The sequence below is a fragment of the Pinus tabuliformis genome, chromosome 1_1 (assembly GCF_031772625.1).
Source record: "Pinus tabuliformis cultivar Carrire ecotype Pingquan chromosome 1_1, CPIR1, whole genome shotgun sequence".
Lineage (NCBI taxonomy): Eukaryota > Viridiplantae > Streptophyta > Pinopsida > Pinales > Pinaceae > Pinus > Pinus tabuliformis.
The window spans coordinates 967,605,965-967,628,109 of record NC_142297.1 but is presented as its reverse complement, the minus strand read 5'-3'; the positions used below and the strand labels follow the sequence as shown (position 1 = coordinate 967,628,109).

Here is a 22,145-nt window from a genome sequence, read left to right as displayed (position 1 = left end):
GAGTGTTCAAATAATGCTATAGTCTTTATAAAATAGTTAAAGACATTTTCATTGCATGCTGGAAATGCTTTTGATGTAAAAAAACATTTTCATGTTTTGTTTTGTTTTTTTGTTTTTTGTTTTGTTTGTTTGTTTGTTATTTTTTTTCTTTTGCATCTTTTTAATTAATTTTATGCCTATTTGAAGCAGACCAGCCCAAGAGTGAATTCCACTGACAACTTGTCATTTATTATGCCATTCAATCTTTTAAATGTTCTTTAAACTTTATTAAGTCCATTTAATTAATGAAGTTACAAAGGTAAGTTGGACATTTAATTTTGGATCATTAATAGATTTTTAAATTGTTTATGATGAGATCTACAGTTTATTTTAATACATAATTATTGAATTTAAATTCTTCCTTATTAACATTCAATTCAATTATTTTAATGGACACTATACCAGATGCATTATTAATAACCTCAAAACCCTTATTGACTATAACAACTAGCCTTATTAACCAAAATATTATTAGAGTTTCTTTGAGAAACACACCTAAGCTACGACTTCATTACAAAATACAAACTTCCTTCAGCGTAAGTGCTGAGTTTGAAGATGATAACTATTCCATCAAAATCACATAGGAATTTGCTTTCAATGGGATGGAATACAACCATAATTGCACGCTCGTGGACTAAGTAACACTACATCAAGGATGCCACTCAACCAAGGAAACTCCTATTTCCACCACTATAACAAAGTTAATGCACCCTGACATGCAAGGGGAATAGTGGCTGCCTTGCATTTATATTTCCCTCAAAGTTGACTTTGGCATGTTAGCAGCAAGGCAGTCACTATTCCCCTTGCATGTCAGGGTGCATTAACTTTGTTATAGTGGTGGAAATAGGAGTTTCCCTCAACCAAGGTCCCATTGACACGATTGATGCACAAGCGTGTTTTAATGGCTAGTTTTGAATAATTTGATTTTCCATTTCTCTCATCAAATTACAAATCTTTATTTCATGAAACGTTTCATGTTAATCTACTTTTCATGGTGTAAAAATACCCGACCCTCCTGCTAAGAAACTCCTCACAAAGAAAAACCAAATAAGTAACAATAATCTAAATATATTTTTCTGATGACCAATATGGGCAAAATATTGAAGAAATATGCAAGGAAAGTAACTTTATTTTTTATTCCTTCAAGTATTGTTATTATATACACGTGCTTCCACTTACCCTTATTGGTTAGCTTTTGAAATAGTACCCAGTAATGCCAGCCACTTAATTTTAGCCATTTCTCTCATCAGATCAAAATTCATCATCTCATTAAATGTCTCACATATTTCATTTTCTAGATGCGAGACTGCATTCACAAAGTAAAAGTAAAAGAACTTATAATATTCTCATTAAATGTCTCACATATTTCATTTTCTAGATGCGAGACTGCATTCACAAAGTAAAAGAACTTATAATATTGATAACCTTTTGCTGTTGCAAAGTTTCTCACGTGAAAATTAATAGAGGAAAACTGAATTCCTTCATATTAAGTTCTCCAAGTGAGCAATAAAAAAATAGCCAATTTCAAGGCTTGAAGATACAAATTGTCTAACTTGTTAATCGCAATGAAGAATATGATGACTGCTACCAAATTATATGGTCAAACAATGAAAACGATTGGAGCACCAATCGATTCAAAACTAATCACTTTACAAGTTGAAGTAGGTGAGTATTTTCAAATCCAACTTTATCAGTTGCTTTTGAAATCTAACTTCATTGCTTGCTTGCTAACATTCTAACAAGTGACATTCTCCCTTGAGTGCCTACTGCTTTCTGTACATTTGAATTTTTCCGCAAAGACCTCTCAGTAACCTGCAGATAATAGAAAACAAGGGAAAAAATGCACCGATTATAATTAGATTTCTACACTCAAAGACAGTTCAACAATCTTTAAATTTACAGTCAATGCCATGTCCGGCATGCACCCAGCAAAAGAAGGTCCATCAAATTAATGAAACCAGAATAGCACACTCGTATATACCTTTGGAATCTCATCTTCAACTGTTGCATCATTATATCCTTTCAAAAGCACCGATGATGCTGGCAGCAATTTTCTGTTTGCATATGACAGAAAAGCACAAATGACTGTCAAGGGACTGAGAAAACGTTCTCAACGAAGAATGACAGAGCTAAGAAAAGGTAATATAAAGACAGTAATCTACCTTCGAGGTGTTTTAGGTGGTGAAGGAATATTTTCTTTGTTCCTCTCCAAGTAGCATAAGGCTTTTCCTTCAGACTTATTTTCAAGATCCGGTGGCAATATTTTAGAAGGAAAAGCAGGCTGATATGGATTTCCAGAATCACTCAGCGAGGTTTGTAGCTCTGATGGTCCGTCCTGACTTAGACCCGAATGAGTAGCATTCTTCAAGACATCTTCCAGTTGTAAACCTTGTCGAGCATGGGAAGCTGCTTTGGCGATAGATCGGGCCTTAACTATAGACCAGAAAATCTCTTGCCTTAACTTTGGATCAACATCTTCAGCAAGAGACACCCAATGCTTATCATTACTTATCTTGTTACAAATTAATGAAAAGCAATACCTGCGAGGTTATCAACAATCAAAGAAGAAATATCAGCTAGCCTCCAAATATATCATTTAAGTACAGTTTTAATAAATTCATCCAGCTTCAAATTTACCATCCAATAATTATCAATCTGGCATGGACATCAAAGTTGGACATTGTCTAAATGTGCCACAAATTACCCTCTTTTAACTGTTCACAATAACTGGATGAGAAATTGCCATTTTTTTGTTTGAAATCTGGCAATAATAATTTTGGATTGATGGAATTGCAGATATCAGATGATAACATTGCACTATCTTGTTGCAGTAGAGGTATTCAAGGTGCTGATTCCATTTCTGCATTAAAATAGATATTATCCTTCTCCAAGATTGCAATATTGGCAAAGATTTTTTCTCCAGGTATCAGTGATGGCAAACCAGGAAAGGCTGAAAACATAGAATGTTTAGACACCTTCAATGCCTGCCTAAAGCTTCTCATCACATTTTTATGTATTATTCAAAATGCACTTTTTTCAGCCACCTTTGCCCAAATCCAGCAAAGCGATTCAACCACAGTCTGCAGGAAGCACTGCTGAGCATGCTCCCAGATCGATTCACATATGTAGAATACCCCCAGGGCAGTCATATATTAAAAGATCACGTTTTCTTAGTAGGGTACCAATCGCTTGGAAACATGCCTTAATTTTAGCCGGAAAAGATACATTTTGATTAAAATTTAGCCTACCATACTTCAAATTGATTAGATCAAAAAGTCAAAACGAGACAGTCAGATATCATAAAAGGGATGCTGCCAAAGGTCAATACTAATGGAAGTCAACATATTTGGAGAGCATATTTGGGACTTAAATTCAGAGCATAACTCAATTTATATAAAGTTATCATGGTTAGAAGAAGGGAGGCATAGGAGGAAAACCCAATGCTCTTGGCAATCACTATCAAGGGGCAAAATTCTTCTAGCACAAGAAAATTGTACTATCTTCAAGACAATGCTAAAGAAATTAATTCAAAAGGACAAAACTGGTTTCCAAAGCTTCAACAGTCATGAGTTAACAAATATAATTCAAAGTGCACTTGAGAAGTGCAAAAGAGCAAAAAATAGGAAATCAGAATCAAATTGTTTTCCGGTAAATGTTTGGTTCCTTGAGAAATGCAAAATGGCAAGGAGAACCTTGAAAAAGACAGGCAAGGAGAAGATGAATGTAAAGTTATATAAGCAGATACTAAAAAGGAAAAAAGACGAATTTACGCAAACAAGGGGAGAAGAGTTAATATATCTAGGCAAGAATAACCCAAAGCTTTTCTAGCAGGAACATAAACCAAAGAAGAAGCAAATTAAAAATAATATTATAGTCAATCAATGGTTTGAATATGCAAGACAACTCTATGAGAAAGAATCAAAGGTTGAGCCTCACCCCAAGATCGACACAACTACAAAGCTCTTCACATTACAGGAGGTGGAGATTGGAATTTAAGAAGTTGAAAACAAGAAAGGCAAAGGACTTGGTTGAACTTCAAGCAGAGTATCTAAAATGGGGAATGGACACTCTTGCACCGCACATCATGGAAATATTCAACAACATCATTCAGCAAGGACTCCCAAGAGACTGGACAACTAGCCTAGGAATACCCATTTTTAAAAGTGGAGGCATTAATAATCTTTCCAATTATAGAACCATTATGATCAATCCTTTGTTTGCAAAGCATTTCGGTAGCATGGTAGAAAATAGAATCAGTAAGTGGGTAGAAGTTAAAGAAAAGAGAGCAAAAGGACAAGTTGGTTTTAGGCCGAAGCAGTCCACAGTGGATCATGTTATCACGTTGAAACACATTATCGAAAAGGTTTGGGGGGGCAAAGAAAAATCATTTTGCTGCTTTGTGGACATCAAAAAGCCATTTAACAAAGTCCCTAGAGATAAGTTGTGGTTTAGAATGGAAGAGCTAGAAATTCCTTTGCATTATAGAGTCGTTGTCCATAGACTTTATGAAGAGGTGAAAGTGAAAATCAGAACCTCAGCGGGTATTTCATAAATCTTTAGAAGTGACATTGTAGTCAAGCAAGGTTGCCCTCTATCCCCTACTCTTTTTGGTTTATATATTGTTAAAATTGGAAACTAGGGCCAAACTCCATGTGGATCACCTTATTTATGGCTTCTGATACTTTTCCTAGATTCCTCTCATTGAGAGGTGTAGGATTGATCTAAAGATCATCCAATTCCGATAAGTATTTATGGAGATATGAATTTATTTTGATTATGGACAAATTGTCAAGGTCGGCCAGCGAACTTATGTAGGCTTAGAAGCCCAACAGTCATGTCTATTCAACCTCAACGTTTGCATATAAATACAAGGAGCATTCTCCTCATTTGGACAATTCAATTCACTCATCTTCTCTCTCTCTCTCCTACGCATAAAAGGAGTCTCTCTTTCACACACGTGTGGCAGAAAGGAAGATGTCCTAGGGCAAGGAAGACGTAGAAAGAAGGACGCTAGAGCAGCAGGTCATCCCTTTGACCAGCGTTGACCAAGCGTTGACCTTCTTGAAGTGCGGATTGGGTGTGGTTGCCTCTCCTAGGCAGACCACAATTTTTGGCACGAAAATCGAGGTGATCTGACCTCTGGTTTGACTGGTGTGGACTGCCCTAGTTTAGGGCTATAAGTTGACTTTAGAAATCTGCAAATTGACTGAACTTTTGGGGCTGTTCAAGGGTTGTTTCTTCAGGCTATTCAACGACAATTTGATCAAAAATTGACCAAGTATTTTAGAGGCCAATTTCAACTAGTTTGACCAAGTTTGACTTTGTTGATCTAGGGTTTGTTGCTACTGATATAAAATTACAGAATTTAGATTTTGTACTATTTCTCTCTGCTGAACTATTGAAGATAAAAGAAGATTTGATCAAAGGGTTTCCCGCATTGGGGTTTGTCCCTAGCTAGCTGCCACATCTTGTGTCTCTTGTCTTGGCTTGTTTTCTGTTGATCATTTAATGTTCTATCTGCACTTTACTTAATGTATATGTGATTGCTAGTCTGTGGCTAATAAGAAGAAAAATAAGTAAACTGCTCTAAGCATAGAACATACCATAATTTAACATATATTGATAAACTGGAAGAGTGGCTCAATCTGCATGGTGGAGATGGTGTTCGGTTGGGGAAGTTTGTGATAAAACTTCTTTTATATGTTGATGATCTTGTTTTGATTTTTAAATCGGCCCATGGATTGCAGATGCACTTATATGCCCTTGATCATTTTTGTAGAGCAGTGGGTATGCAAGTCAATATTAGCAAGACCAAAATAATGATTTTCTGTAATAAAAGGAAGCAGACCCAGTGTATGTTCTTCTTTGTATGTTCTTCTTTGAAGGCAACATTCTTGAAGAAGTAAATGAGTTCAAGTACCTTGGGATTGATTTCAACAACAAACTTAATTGGGAGGACTGCAACAAGAAGAGAATTTTAGGAGGGTGGAAAGCATTATATGCTCTTCAAAACAGATGTAGAGAGGCAGAGTTATGGGTTGGAAAACAATTAAAGTGCTTTTTGGACTCGTAGTTTCTCTAGTGATGCTATATGGGTGTGAATTGTGGGTTGGCAGCACCCCCGTCTCAAAATGGAAACATATTGAGAAAATCCAAAAATGCTTGATCATGAGCAAGTTAAAATAATAAGTTCGGTACCTTATGGGATAATGTTGAGTGAAACAGGAGCAACTCCCATCGAAGCAATTGCTATGGTGCGGCTCATAAGATATCTAACAAGAATTGAGCAAATGGGAGTAGGTAGATGGCCTAATGTTATCTTCATTGAAGGCATGAGTGAAAGAAAGAAAGCATGGATGAGACAAAACTACGCATGGATGCAAAAATGGAATATCTACCTCAATGCCTACAACACAAATAGCAAGGAGCTAAACAATTTTGTTATAAGTTTCATAAACAGGAATGGGGAAAAGAGTTGGGTAGAAAGAAGAAGTACTACATTGAGGAATTCAACTCTACGTGTAATCTCCAACAAAAAGAGTATATTGGAGCTAACATTTGGTGGAGGGGAAAGGTTCTTAATGTTGAAGAAAGTGTAACTAGGTTCGGTCTTCATAATGACATGATCTTTGTATTTGATGTAATGAAAGGTAATAAATTATTTTTATAACCTTGCTACATGGGTTTAATGAGCAAAAAGTGTCACTAGATGAAAGACTTTTTCTTGATGTCTTTAGGATTTATTTTATATGTCAAAGAGTCATGTCATGTGTATAGAAACTCTTCATGAGTTTGTGTAAACGTATACAAGTCTTCAACAAGTGTAAACGCCCTCCAAGACCAAGATCTATGCCTCAAAACAAGCCTTTTGAAGTCTGCAAGAAAAGCGATAAAGAAATGATTAGGTTGGCTCCAAATAAATGACTTAAAATGAATAAATATAAGTCATGTCGGCTCAAGGGATAGACACATCCATTCACCTTCATGTCGGGTCCAATTAAATATTAAATAAATTAATATAAGTCATGTCGGCTTGGGTAAGAGACACAATAGTTCGTGGCTCACGTCAGCTCAAATAAGATGACACAAACCACTATAAATACCAATGTTCCACCGAGGTTCCGGGACGAGGGGGCGAGGGAGCGAGGATACGCGGGAGCGGCCTATGCAAAAGCTCCCTGCCAATTTTTAGGAAACGTGGGGGGACGTCAAGGTCTTAAAAGCTTATAAATATGAAATATAATTTATAAACTGAGCCCACTATGACAATTGGGTTTGAATTGAAAAGCTACAAAGCATGATCATTGATATGAATATCATTATCTAATATCATATAAATTTAAAATTCTAATTTATAATCATACATCATACATTATGATTAAAGTTTAAACCATATTGATGTTCCACTTCCTACTATGAAAATTGAGCACTGAACAGTGAATATTGACATAAAATTATAAAAGTCAAGTATGATACATCAAGAGTCAAAATTTTATAGAGTCAGAATAACATAAGAACATCAACATATCAAAAGATAAACGAGCATAATTTTGCTCAAGCCTCAAGGTAATGCCCTGCTAGTCTCCGCATCTAGCTATTGCATGAATAAATAAGGATCAACCATATCATCATCTGAATCTGAATCACTAGCATTCTCAAACATGCTAAGTGGCACACCAACCAACCCCATCTGTCTCTCATCAAGTCTCTCCTCCATATCTACCTGTGCATCATCCTCTGGATCAACATCCCATTGTGTTGCTAGTCCCTTCAAATACTCAGGTGTCTCCCTATGCTCAAGACGTAGGGCATTATGCACAACAACTAGCTTCTTTGCTCTTTTAGAGGTAAGCTTGTTCCTCTTGATAGAGTGGATGAAGCTATATGTGGACCAATTCCTCTCTGCTGCAGAGGAACTAGGAGCGTCTTGCGAATGGAGTGAGGGGCCAGGGCGAATAATGAATTAAATTTATAAGAAAATGAATTGAAACCCTAAAGTATTAAAACTAATGTTAAATTTTAATTATAAACAAAAACTTATTTAAAAAAATCGGGCCCCTCGACCCCCCACATCCCCCCTCAACCCCCCACATCCCCACTCAACCCCCCACATCCCCCTCGACCCCCCATGACCCCCCACGACCCCTCACAACCCCCTTTTCGGAAACGACCCCTCAACACAAGGAAATGTCACCCTGGCACGTCCCCCTGCGTACCCTGTTTTTTGGAGCGTGGGGAAACAACCCCTTCTCGTCCCCAAGTCCCCGAAGCGCGGGGGAGCTAGGAAACTAGACCCCTAGGGGTGGGGGCAAGTCCCCGTGGAACACTGATAAATACTCAATGAAGTAATCCGCAAATGGTACAAGGAAGAACTCGCATTATCCTCTGAAATATCGATGGGTGCAGGAAGGCATGGCTTGGGTTACAGATGGGTTGCAGGTAGAAGAACTCGTATGAGTGCAGGTAGGATATGGTGGAACTCTCTCTGCAGTCTCGCTCTAAAACGAAGGCACAGTGGTGAAGCTCTCGGACAAAGGCACAGTAATGAAGATCTCAAAGCCACAGTGATGATGGATCTTGTCTAGTAGTCCTGGGTTATAGATTTGTGCCCTTGTTAACTCGTCTACCATTCGCAGTTATTGGTGTTGTTCTTGGTTACAATCTCAGGAATCGAAGTTGCAGTCTTGATCATAATATTCATTGTTGTCTTGGCATCAACGTAAGGGTGATGATCTAAGACACTATCACAGTCCTAATAGATATGTATAGTGAAACAGTATGACAATCTCGGCAAGATTGTATGTAGTAATAAAACTCAGATCTAGCACTTCGATGAGTAGCTATGATGAGGGTTTCGAAAGATCTTTGTGATATATCTATTTAGAACCTTACCTCGAGCATGGACAGAACATGAGATCATTTCAGTCTCATTGTTCCAAGGATGCAGATCAATAAGGATATGGTAACAACAAGTGATGACGTTGTAGCTGTGTGACTGCATGATGATTTTAGGATGAAAGATCTCATCAAGCAATATTGAGGATCTCAGCAATGTAGCAATATTGGCTTCAAGGATGCAGTGAAGATGATGTTCAGAGAACTGAAGGATTGATGTCTTGGTCTTGGAGTGGCAAAGTGTGTCAAGGGTCATGGTCTTGGTATTCGTCAATGGAATCTCTATAAGAAGAATTTTTGCGTGGGTTTTCCTCTCCAAGAGGGAGAGGTTTTGGCCCTGGCGGTAAGCCAAATATGTGTGTTCTTGTCTCTTTTGTTTTGACAGTAGTTTGATGAAGTTAACTTACACATGTTAATAATGAAGTAAACATCAAGCTAAGATAAAATTGCACCAACACTTCACAAATTGTTATCATGTAACGAAGAATCAACTTAACTATGCATGCCCTAGATTCTTGAACATGGTATCAAAGGGATTGGTTTTATACTCAAGGAAGGGCAGAAAAGAGACATACAGGGATCAAGTTTTACGCAGAGGATCAAAGCAAGAACATCAAGATCTAAACCCTGGATCAAAGGATCAACCTAACAAGTGTTACTAACTATATCAGCAAGAGACTTTGTCTCAAGTAATCATCATCTAAATGCCACAATATCAAGGCAGCCCGGAGGATCTAAAATTGGAGCCTACATCATCTTGAAACCCTAGAAAGCAATTTACAATCTACAACAACAAGGGTTTTTGGATGTCAATGGCAATACACTTGCAATCACAAGTCGATGTTGCATTCTACCAAATTATATCAGTAGTCTGTTGATATATCAATGAAGATGGCTCGAAGGGAAGGAAGGCAGTTTTCCTATCAAAGATCTCAACCGAAGGAAGCATCAACACACCTACTCCATCGACTACCAACATGCTCAAGGTGAAGATTTTATTTTCACATCTCAAGTAAGTATTTTTCATTAATTATTTTTTAAATGACTTCTTTGCAAGAAGATCTGTATGTTGTATGGGTCATCAAAGGTTCTTGCATGGAATGAGAAGGATTGTCATAATCCTTAGAGAAGTCAGTACATCAAGATCTCCTTTGAATTTATGAGAACTCTTAAGGTCCTATGAAGTAAGAAAGGAGACATAAGAAGGATACATGAAATGCTAAAAGATATACTATCGGAAATGCAGTAAAAGAAGAATGAAGAAATATCTTCATGAGATCTCAGTTACGAGATCTGGCAAAAATGATGAGAAAATAATCATTATTTGATATTGATATTGATAAGCAAGGTAACAAATGTCCATGAACAACAAGGTTTACCTCGATCAACAGTCGGTGGTCTCTATGCTGAATAGAGAAAGAAGAAGGACTCAATATGTGCAAAGGAAAGGTTGACAAGATAAGTACTATGGAAAGATTACCTGAAGGATGGAGGAAGCTGAAGAAAGGATCAAAGAAAGAGGGAGTAATAATACGATGGTGTCCCTCTCAAAAGGATCCTATCAGGAATCCCTGCAGATATGAACATAGTAAGAAGATGCATCATGGCATCATGGAAGCAAGAGCTTGTATGGAATCATGAAGAACATAGCTCTTGGGAATCTTGTTGTACATTGAAAGAAAGGAAGAAGTCATTCAAGACAACGAAAACATTTGCCAGATGGGGATATACTAGATCCTGATGGATCTCTGATAGAGATCTCAGTAGAGGATCTCCTAGTCCAGAAAGGCAACAAATGTCTCGTCAGAAATTCCAACTCTTGGAACTCATGAGATGGTGGTTCAATGACTTGAAGAATGAAGCAGACCAAGGGATTGAAGATCTTTCCATTCAAGGAAGCTACAGGAAAATGCCTTAAGGAAAAATGAGGTATGTATGATTGTATTTGTATTTGCATTTGATATTGTAATGTCATGATATGTGGTTGCAGTTAAAATGGATCAAGCATGATCAAAAGGGTATAGATCTCCTCCTCTGAAAGGATGCAGAAAGGCATAAGTCAAACCAGATGAAATCAACATAATATGTCCTCATAATGTAGTATGAGGTAGTTGATGACCATTGAAGAACTTTGAGAGCTCCTGGGAATGAAAGATATGAGGATGGAAAAGATTGTGAAGTATGCAACCATGACGAAGGCAGTCAACATCCAGAGGATCAAGAAGACTTGACCAAGAAACGACCCAGAATTATGTGAAGACTTTGATGGAAGTCTGAAAAGATGAGGACCCTTGAAAACAGATATCATAGGGAGATGTGTCAACAGGAATGTAGGATGATTGATGCCTACAAGAAGATGTCACTGGAAGAAGGCCATCACCAAAGGTAATATGTGATTTGTTTTTGGTGTTTGACCTCTTGGAAAAGTCTGGATATGTCTGTAGGATCAAGGAAAGGAGAGTTGTGAAGGATGTCACAACTATGTACCTTGTGATCTAGAGCAATCATTGTTGAAGAAAAGTGAAGACAGATGAGCTTATGAAGGAAGCCCCAGATGTAAAACCAAGGAGGATACTTTCCGGGAACGAAGGAATGACATGACGAAGGAAAGTGATGGATGGCTGAGCCCTACATATGAAGGAATTGATGACATCGAAGTTTTGAATCGTCAGTCAATTAGAACACCCTATAAAGCATTGATGATAGAGTCCCTGAGTAAGAGGGAGCTCTGGGAAGTTCCTATGAACAAAGGAACTCGAGCAAGTTTCTAGGTAAAGAGAAACTTGGAACTCGTCCTTAATTAAGAGGGAGAGTCAGACACGACATTCTTGTCTTCAGTTTGGAAGAAAGAATGGAGGATTGTGTAATCATCTGGCATCCGACACTCTTTGAGGATGTGGTAGGGCATCCAAGACAAGAGTGGGCAAGAGGACCGATATTCTTGAGGGTTGGGAACCCAAGATGAGAATAGTCCTAGTAGGGCATACTCGGAGAACACCCAGGTGGGTATGACCCTAAGAGAGACAATGATGATACGTGTCTATCAATCATTGGTCTCGCCAACGTTGTGTGCTCTGATCTAGGTGAGAGATAGAGTTGTTAGTCAAGGTCTTGCTAAATGGAAACAATGTTGGTTGAAACGATGCTATAACAGATGGATTGCAAATCCGATTCTTATGAGAAATTCTTCAGATGGAGAATGACCAAGTACCATTATGAATACCTCCCTAGTTAAGAGGGAGTGTTGAAGAAAGTGTAACTGGGTTCGGTCTTCATAATGACATGATCTTTGTATTTGATGTAATGAAAGGAAATAAATTATTTTTGTAATCTTGCTACATGGGTTTCATGAGCAAGAAGTGTCACTAGGTGAAAGACTTCTTCTTGATGTCTTTAGGGTTTATTTTATATGTCAAAGAGTGATGTCATGTGTATAGAAACTCTTCATGAGTTTGTGTAAATGTATACAAGTCTTCAACAAGTGTAACAACCCTCCAAGACCAAGATCTATGCCTCAAAACAAGCCTTCTGAAGTCTGCAAGCAAAGCAATAAAGAAATGATCAATTTGGCTCCAAATAAATGACTTAAAATGAATAAATATAAGTCATGTTGGCTCAAGGGATAGACACATCCATTCACCTTCATGTTGGCTCCAATTATAAATTAAATAGATTAATATAAGTCATGTCGGCTTGGGTAAGAGACACAACAGTTCGTGGCTCACGTCGGCTCAAAAAAGATGACGCAAACCACTATAAATACCCAATGAAGTTATCCGCAAATGGTACAAGGAAGAACTCGCATTATCTTCTGAAATGTCGATGGGTGCAGGAAGGCATGGCTTGGGTTACGGATGGGTTGCAGGTGGAAGACCTCGTATGAGTGCAGGCAATATATGGTGGAACTCTCTCTGCAGTCTCGCTCTAAAACAAAGGCACAGTGATGAAGCTCTCGGACAAAGGCACTATAATGAAGATCTCAAAGGCACAGTGATGATGGATCTCGCACAGTAGTCCTGGCTTATAGATCTGTGCCCTTGTTAACTCGTCTACCATCTGCAGTGATTGACATTGTTGTTGGTTACAATCTCAAAAATCGAAGTTGCAGTCTTGATCATAATATTCCTTGTTGTCTCGGCATCAACGTAAGGGTGATGATCTAAGACAATGTCACAGTCCTAATAGATATGTATAGTGAAACAGTATGACAATCTCAACAAGATTGTATCTAGTAATAAAACTCAGATCTAGCACTTCGATGAGTAGCTATGATGAGGGTTTTGAAAGATCTCTGTGATATATGTATTCAGAACCTTACCTCGAGCATGGATAGAACATGAGATCATTTCAGTGATCTCATTGTTCCAAGGATGCAGATCAATAAGGATCCGGTAACAACAAGTGAAGATGCAGTAGCTGTGTGACTACATGATGATTTTAGGATGAAAGATCTCATCAAGCAATATTGAGGATCTCAGCAATGTAGCAGTATTGGCTTCAGGGATGCAGTGAAGATGATGTTCAGAGAAGTGAAGGATTGATGTCTTGGTCTTGGAGTGGCAGAATGTGTCAAGGGTCATGGTCTTGGTATTCGTCAATGGAATCTCTATAAGAAGAATTTTTGCGTGGGTTTTCCTCTCCAAGAGGGAGAGGTTTTGGCCCTAGCAGTAAGCCAAATATTTGTGTTCTTGTTTCTTTTGTTTTGAGAGCAATTTGATGAAGTTAACTTACACATGCTAATAATGAAGTAAACATCAAGCTAAGATAAAATTGCATTAACACTTCACAAATTGTTATCATGTAACGAAGAATCATCTTAACTATGCATGCCCTAGATTCTTCAACACTTATTTCTCAATTAAGAACCAACTTGCATCAACTTCGATGTGAAACAGGACGATGGAAAAGGCCTAAAGGAGCTTGGGAAGAACGGGTGTGTACATTTTGCACGTTTGGAGCAGTGGAAGTGGAAAAGCATTTCATTTTGGAATGTGATGCATTCAAAGACATCAGAGAAAGTTATGGGAATATTTTAGAATCAGTTTCTTGGCATTGTCTCTTTTCAGCGAGGGGATTGTTGGAAGGTTCGGTCAGCTCATCATCAATTTGAATGAGAAAGGATTGAATTGCAAAAGGCGAAAAACAGGGAACTAATGGTCCCATAGACTATTTTTAGTCTCGTGGATGTTAAAATATCATTTCATTTCATATTCTGACAGGTAATGGTCAGCAGTTAGACGGCACGTGTATCAACGACAACTGATCAACAAAACAAATTACAACCTAAGAAAACAATGTTAATGAGGTCAATCACTGCACGAGAATTCGATGCAGATGGCAGACGTGACAATGCTTGTCTTAGAATTCCTGGTAAAACTAATTGATGGTGGGCTACATGAGAATTCCAAATGGCAGCTCAGGTATGACCAAGTGGCATGATTGGCAGCAGATTGTCTGAGGAATTGATTGGCAAACCACAAATGTCACAAAAGCAGCACTGTTGAGTCATCTGTTGAAGACATACTGAAGCAACAACGTCAAGCAATTAATAATATTGGCAATCTAACAACGGTATAAATATGAATTAACTTTTCCCTGTCAGTTATAACATTGATGGGTATGTCAAATATAGTCTATTTGCATCAGGAACATTTGTAAAGGTGGACCAGCGGTACATTTTACGTGACTGCTTAAATCAGTGTTGGAGGTAGAGGGCATCACCATAGAAAAGTTTTGGCCAAGAAGCAAACAATTGGAGAATGGTAATTAAAAGATAGCCGAAGATAAGACTTCAAATTTATTTTCTTTTCCTTTTCGTTGTTCGAGGCTGGTATTGTTAAAAATAAAAAGGAATTTGTTTGGTGGCTAAATTTTAAAATGACAGATCAACATAGTGTCACTCTCAAATGTCCAAAGTTTACTCAACAAATAATGAGTGGACGCATCATTAATAAGGCATTTCTTAATGAAGTGGTGACGGGAGTAATAAGAGATCCCAATGACGAGTTGAAATAGGGGATGCATGATGCTAAAAATAGCGAGCAATGCTGATAATGTGATGAAATACTTCTGCAGCTACAGGATGGAGTGAATGCATGTGTCTTATGGAGAAATTTGATGGGTTTGAATGAAACATCAAATAAATGGATGACTCCTTTCCTGAAAAATAAATGGATGACTCCTTTCTTGAAAAAATCTTACTTTCTTCCATTAGTTTGGAGAAAGGAGATTTGATTGTAATTAACTTACTAACATCAGAGAAAGGGATGACTCCTTTCCTGAAATTACTTACTTTCTTCGACTAAGTTGGGGAAAGGGGATTTGATTATAAATAGTTTACTTAAGTGGGGTATTCGTGATCAATTGCTTACAATAGGTAGAAAGGTGGATGAAGACAATGAGGTAGTTATTACCCTAAAATCTGAAAAATATGCACCAATCTGTTGAACATTCGGTTGAGGCACTTGACATTACTTCCAAGTCTACCTGGGTCACATTTGTTAGATGATCAAGCCAATGGTAGTGAGAGCAGTGGCAGAAGTTCAAAGTCAAAGAAAAACGACAAGATAAAAAAGAAATGGCAGTAGAGGCAAGGATACTACATGTAAGACTAGTTGCAAAAATTTATGTTCTATTATTGTGGTAAGGTAGGACAGAACACGGTTGTGGTCTGGTAGTAGACCAATGGAAGCTTACCACAACCAACCCAGGTTCGATTCTTAATGCATTCCTCTATTGGCTCTTACTAAGAATCCCTGAATTGAGGTACCATTCCTTTAAAATGTCGCTCGTACAACTATTACCTAGTTGATATAGGTGTTGAAAACTAGGGTTGAAGATACTGCAAGAGGCAAAATCTGCATAGTAGTGAATGTGAAACATGCAAATCAACAAGCAACATCCACACAGGCCCAAGGAGTTATTGAAAATCACATACTTCCATATTTTATAGATATTAGTAGTCATTGTCCCCAAAAATGCACGTTATTGTTATTCAGACAACCCGCGTGTGTATGCGACTTTAGCGAATGCAACCCGCGTATATCCAAATAACTAATTTTTCATTTTTAACTTTAACCAGTGCATCATTATTTCATTAAGCAGTAAAAGGAAGATAAACCATAACACATGATAAACACAACAATCACATATGGACACTAGGATTTTAGGTGGAAACCCAATGAGGGAGAAAACCATGGTTGTTGTCGTCTCTGTCTTCTTTTATTATAAAGAAAATCTTCATTACATCTTGTATTGGCGCAGACTCTTACCATCATGCAGGCTCCTAACTACAAGAGGCTACAACCTCCACTCTTTCTCCAGCACCCACTGGAAGGGAGCTACAACCCCCTGATCTCATTTACAGACTCTTACTGGAAGGGAGACCCTACCACTTCAATGAAGGTTGCAACCCTCAATACTTCGTGGACCACGTTTCACAATCTTTCACATTGGATCCACCTGTCTCAAACAATCATCAAAACATGTAGGGCATCTTTCATCAATTTTTCAAACTACACCCACATCAACAATAAGCCCAAACCAATGTACCAATATGAAATACTGAATCACAAAATCTAAATCACTGAAGCATTGTAACCCATCTAAATTACTGAAACATCAAGCCACTGAATATTGAAGAAAACCAATCACTGAACTGAATCTCAACCAACCATTGATTAACCAAACTAATAAGCACACTGACAGATACCAAACATCCTTGACGAATAGTAGGAAAATAAAACAGAGTTAATCAACTTTCAAAGCCAAGCAACACTGCAATCCTTGATCAAATTCAACTTTGAATATACACGCCACCATCATAAGAAGGATCTGCGTATATATGCGCTTCTTGTGAATAAAAACTGTGTATAGGTTTCAACTCACAAAACACTAAATCTCTAAGCACAGAATCATTGAATATTGTAATCGAATCACTAAAGAAGATCAATCATTGAACCAAATCAAACCAGTATAAATAATCAACACTATTAATATTGTCCTGCCATACCAAGCCAAGTCACCAATCATTAATGAACACAGTGAGATATCAACTATTATGATCAAGACATCATTAATGAACAACAACAAATAAAACAGACTTCATCAAATGTCATCACCAAGCAACAATTGCAAACCCTAGATCATATATGCAACTTTCATAAAACAGATTTGCGTATGTATGTGATCATCATGTATAACACCCGTGTATAGATTTCAACATATTGAATAAATTATCATAGAATTTATATGCGACAATATTGAACCAAATTCGCATATGTACACGACAATACTGAAGAAAAACTTATGTATAGATCTCAAACTATTGAATTGAATATTCGCTGCAAATCACAACCTCTTTCAAATCGAAATCTCAACGTACATATTGTTAAAGTCACATATTCAGATCATACCATCACCATACATATCTAACAAACATAAACAGATTAAGCAAGTATATCCCTTAGTCTTCAATACACTTTCAGATCTATCAAATCTGAGTCTTCTCCTTGCTCCCTGGAGCACACCTGTTTCAGATAAGATCACACATGAATAATCTATTTCATTTCACACTTAACTCCTTGATCTCCATCTCCATATATAGCTTTTGCCTTTGCCAACACCACAAGCAATCCTTTGGTAAAGTTGATGGTATTTGCTTGACAAGATCAAATAGACGTTGTCGTCACAATACTATGGGCAACTACCATGGTAATTACCCCTGGTATCCAATTTTCCATGGTTCGGACTATGTACACGACTTTTGTTCACAAAATCTGCGTATGTATGCGACTTTTCTTCACAGGAACGCATATACTTCTCAAACTTTACATTTTTCATGCATTATGTTACAAAATTGCCAATTTCCTTTCACATCCTCTGTAATATTTGTACCATAAAACATGTCATCTGCAATAATTCCATAAACATCATATTATAACTAAGTTGACGTCAAGGACATCTTTGGAAAATGGGTTGTCATCAAGGACAACAAATTAGCCACAATCTCAACAATCTCCCCCTTTGGACTTGATGACAACCACTTTGGTGTTGGGAAACCACCTGCAAACACCAAGACTTCTCTCCCTCTTTGTCATCTATCCCCCTTTGTCATCAAGGGCAAAGGGCTGAACTAGGCTGAATGAAGTATTTTCTGGTATAGAGCTCATCACTGTAAGTCTGATCTACTAATATGAATCATAAAATCTGCATACTAAACATGCTTCCCCTAAGCATATGCTAGACGTTCTAAAAATATGCAACAAAAGTACAAAACTTTATGACCTCTACTAAATGGCTCTTATGATCAGTCACCCAACATAATGGGGTTACATATTTGACCCAAATTTTACATCAAACACCCAAAATAATGGGATTACATACATAGCATGACTTTATCCCAATAGTCCATACATGACTGAATTTTACAATGATTACAGCATGGTCTTTTCATGACCTTTACATCAAGAGACATACATGAAATCCATAACCATAAACAAGGATTTCAACAATGACAACAACAACAATAATAAGGCACCATCCATAACTTCATCACATGCAATTCAAGCATCATTAATATCCCATGACATAGAGACAACATCACATATATTTTGCTATAGTGAGCAAAGAAATAGGACTGATGACATTAGCAATAACCTGAACTCATCATAGACAACATCTGCAATAAGGAGTGTACACGAAACCATAATGCCAACAATGAACCATTAGAAGCATAGAAGATGCTCCCACTGAACCTGTGCGTATATATATATATATATATATATATATATATATATATATATTAAAAATTAAATATTTCTTACACATTCTCATTCATGATACAAATTCATTGATTCAAATATAGATCTTCATCTAGATGTAAGTTTTACAAAGTAACATTATGCATACAAAATTACAAATACAATTGTGACATAAATGATAAATGATAAATTATAAATTTATAATACATATCCAATTCATCAATGATCCAATAGGATAAAGACAAGTTAGTAAGATAAAGATATTGTATTTTTCTCATTAAGTCATCAAAATTAAAATGTGTTACTGTTTACATAGCTAGTGCAATGCCAATGGCAAATAGAAATAGCAAATACAAAACAACTACAACTACAAGTCTACAAGTATACAAGCCTCAAGGCAGTGGGTAGCTCATGATTCATGAATCATCAATCCTCATAGTCATCATCAAAATCAGCATCATTGTCCTCATCATCATGGTCACCACTCACCATTGCTCTTCTTTGTTGCATCCTCCTCCTTTGTATCCAAATTCATCTCTGCCTCTGTTGGTGTGGAGGATGACCCCTCTATAGTATCACCATCATCAAATCTGATAGGCTCTAGCACTTGTTGTTTGAATCTCTTTGAAAATGCTCCCACACCCTTTGTTCCTTGATCCCAAACACCCACAACAAACTAAACAAGTGAATGTGCAAATAGAATGCGGAAATACACCTTTATAATTTTGCACAGGTTCTTGATTTCCGGATTCATGTCCCAAAATCAGGACACGTTCCGGATTCTAAGAGTCTTGATCGGGACACATTCCAGATTTGAAGTGTCCCGATCGACACAATGTGTCTCGATTTTCAGACACGAATCCGCCCGAATCATGTCTGATTTTCAGAGACATAGGGCCTGGGGGACGAATCCAGCTTCATAGCATCATATCCTTCTCACCAACAACAAAGAGACAAATCAGCAGTAATAATAAAACTTTGCAACAATGCATCACTCATCATGAACCAATATTCTTTCATATGTTTCTAAGTAGCATATGAACATCTTCAGCATTCTGTAGCAAATCGATGTCAGAACCATAATGCCAATAATGAAGTGATGGAAGCATATGAGAAGCTCCCCCTCAATTTGTAGTACTCATTGATCACCACAGGAAACCATATGTGGCTATCTAAGTCAAAAACCACGTGCATACAAGACCGAAATTCATAAGAACCACGTACAGAATGTAAAGTATTGATTTTTCATAGCCGCAACTCCCCCTGAACATGTCATGTTTGTTCTTGAAATGTCAGAGGAATTAGCAAAGTGAAGAGGCAAGAATCATTCCTAACTTCCGTTTGAGATACTCAAAGGAATCGCGTGGAAGAGGCTTGGTGAATAAAGCAACAACTTGTTCCTTTGAAGGAATATATTCCAACTTGACTTTTTGTTCAAGAACTTGCTCTCTAAGAAAATGATATTTGATTGGAATGTGCTTAGTTTTTGAGTGCATGACAAGATTTTTAGAGATACTTATGGCACTAGTGTTGTCACAAAGAATAGGTACAGGTTGAGAACAAGTGACTTGAATGTCTTGTAATGTTTGGATCATCCATAGAAGTTGAGTACAACAAGCAGCAACAACAACATATTTTGCTTCAGTAGTTGATAAAGTAATAGAACTATGTTTCTTACTGAACCAAGAAACTAAGCGAGGTCCCAAATAAAATGCTCCTCCACTAGTACTTTTGCAATCATCAACATTACTTGCCCAGTCTACATCTGTGTAAGCATGAAGTAAAAAATCCATGTTTTTGGGATACCATAGTCCAAGATCGTGAGCTCCCTACACATACTTGAATTTCCTCTTGACTGCTTTGGGATGTGTTACTTAGGATTTGCTTGGAATTGTCCCACTATGCCAACTGCATGCATAATGTTTGGTCTTGTACCTGTAAGATAAATCAAGCTACCAATCATAGATCTGTATTCGGGTTGATTAATTGTAGGAGAGTCATCATTTTGGCTGAGATTGCATCTTGTTACCATTGGTGTGCATACAGGTTTGCAGTCTTCTAGTCCATATTTCTTCATAATCTGCTTGAGATACTTGGTTTGAGAAAGAAAGATACCATCCTTAGTTTGATGAACCTGAAGACCAAGAAAGTATGTTAGCTCACCAAGTAAAGACATTTCAAATTCTTGTTGCATGGCTAAAGCAAATCCTTGACTCATAGATTCAACATTGCTTCCAAATATGATGTCATTAACATAAATCACTACTACCAAAAGTTTGCCTTTGTCATATTTGATATATAGATAGCTATCTGCAAATCCTTTTTTGAATCCCTGTTGTTGAAGATACTTGTCAAGACGATAATACCATGCATGAGGAGCTTGTTTTAACCCATATAATGCCTTCTTAAGTTTGCAAACAAGATTTTTATCATTGCCAAGTATGAATCCTTCAAGTTGTTCAATATAAACTTCTTCTGTCCTTATTTAAAAATGCAGATTTAACATCCATTTGATATACCTTGAAGTTACAAAAGCTGGAAAATGCAAAAGACATTCTTATGGATTCAAGTCTAGCTACATCAGCAAATATTTCTTCAAAATTTATTCCTTCTTGTTGAGCATAGTCTTTGCATACAAGTCTTGCTTTGTTCCATATTACTTATCCATTTTCATTCAATTTGTCTTTAAATACCCATTTTGTCCCAATTACATCTTTATTATGAGGTTTGGTACAAACTCCCATATATGATTCTTTTCTATTTGATCAAGTTCTTCATTCATTGCCTTAACCCAACATTCATCTTTACTTGCTTGATTCAAATTTGAGGTTCAATTGTGGATAGTAAAGCTAAGTGACTAGATGATCAAATAAATGTTCTTCTGGTTTGTATTACAACTTCTTTATGACCTAGAATTTGAGATTCAGGATGATTTTTCTGAGCATACCTTGATGGACTCTTTTCTTGCACACTTACATTTTCATTTCCTTGGTTCTGATGCTTCTCTTTCTTCTCCTCCTACAATTTCTTTGATCTTAGTAGGGAGTTGTTCATCATCTAATTGTACTTTCTTTTAGTACTAGCAGATGCTTCATTAATCACAACATCTATATTTTCATCAATCTTTTGGAGTCTCTTATCATAACATTTATATCCTTTACTTCTGGAAGAATATCCAAGAAGTATTCCTTCATCATCTCTAGATTCAAATTTTCCAAGATTATCGTCGTTTTTCTTTATAAAACATTTGCTTCCAAACATTCTAAAGTGTTTGACAGTTGTAGGTTTGCCATACTAGAGTTCATACTGAGTTTTGTCATTGTTTACTCGAACATGGGCCTTGTTGAGTATATCGATGACTATATGTACTGCTTCTCCCCAGAAGGTGTGAGGTGTTCCTGACTCATCAATCATGGCACGAGCCATTTGTTGAACTGTTTTGTTTATTCT

General features: G+C 37.1%; 1 protein-coding gene across 2 annotated transcripts in view; it reads right to left on the bottom strand.

The window, feature by feature from the left end:
- Positions 1-1,409: 1,409 nt before the first annotated feature.
- LOC149217728 (uncharacterized) overlaps positions 1,410-22,145 on the bottom strand; it is a 376,727-nt gene continuing 355,991 nt past the window's right edge. For both annotated transcript variants that reach the window (XM_089393070.1, XM_089393071.1), the window contains exons 23-25: positions 2,202-2,579; positions 2,021-2,093; positions 1,410-1,851 (exon numbers count right to left, since the gene is read on the bottom strand). In XM_089393070.1, coding sequence (XP_089249196.1) covers positions 1,753-1,851; positions 2,021-2,093; positions 2,202-2,579 — 550 coding nt within the window. In that variant the 3' untranslated portion in view covers positions 1,410-1,752. The remainder of the gene's footprint in view (positions 1,852-2,020; positions 2,094-2,201; positions 2,580-22,145) is intronic.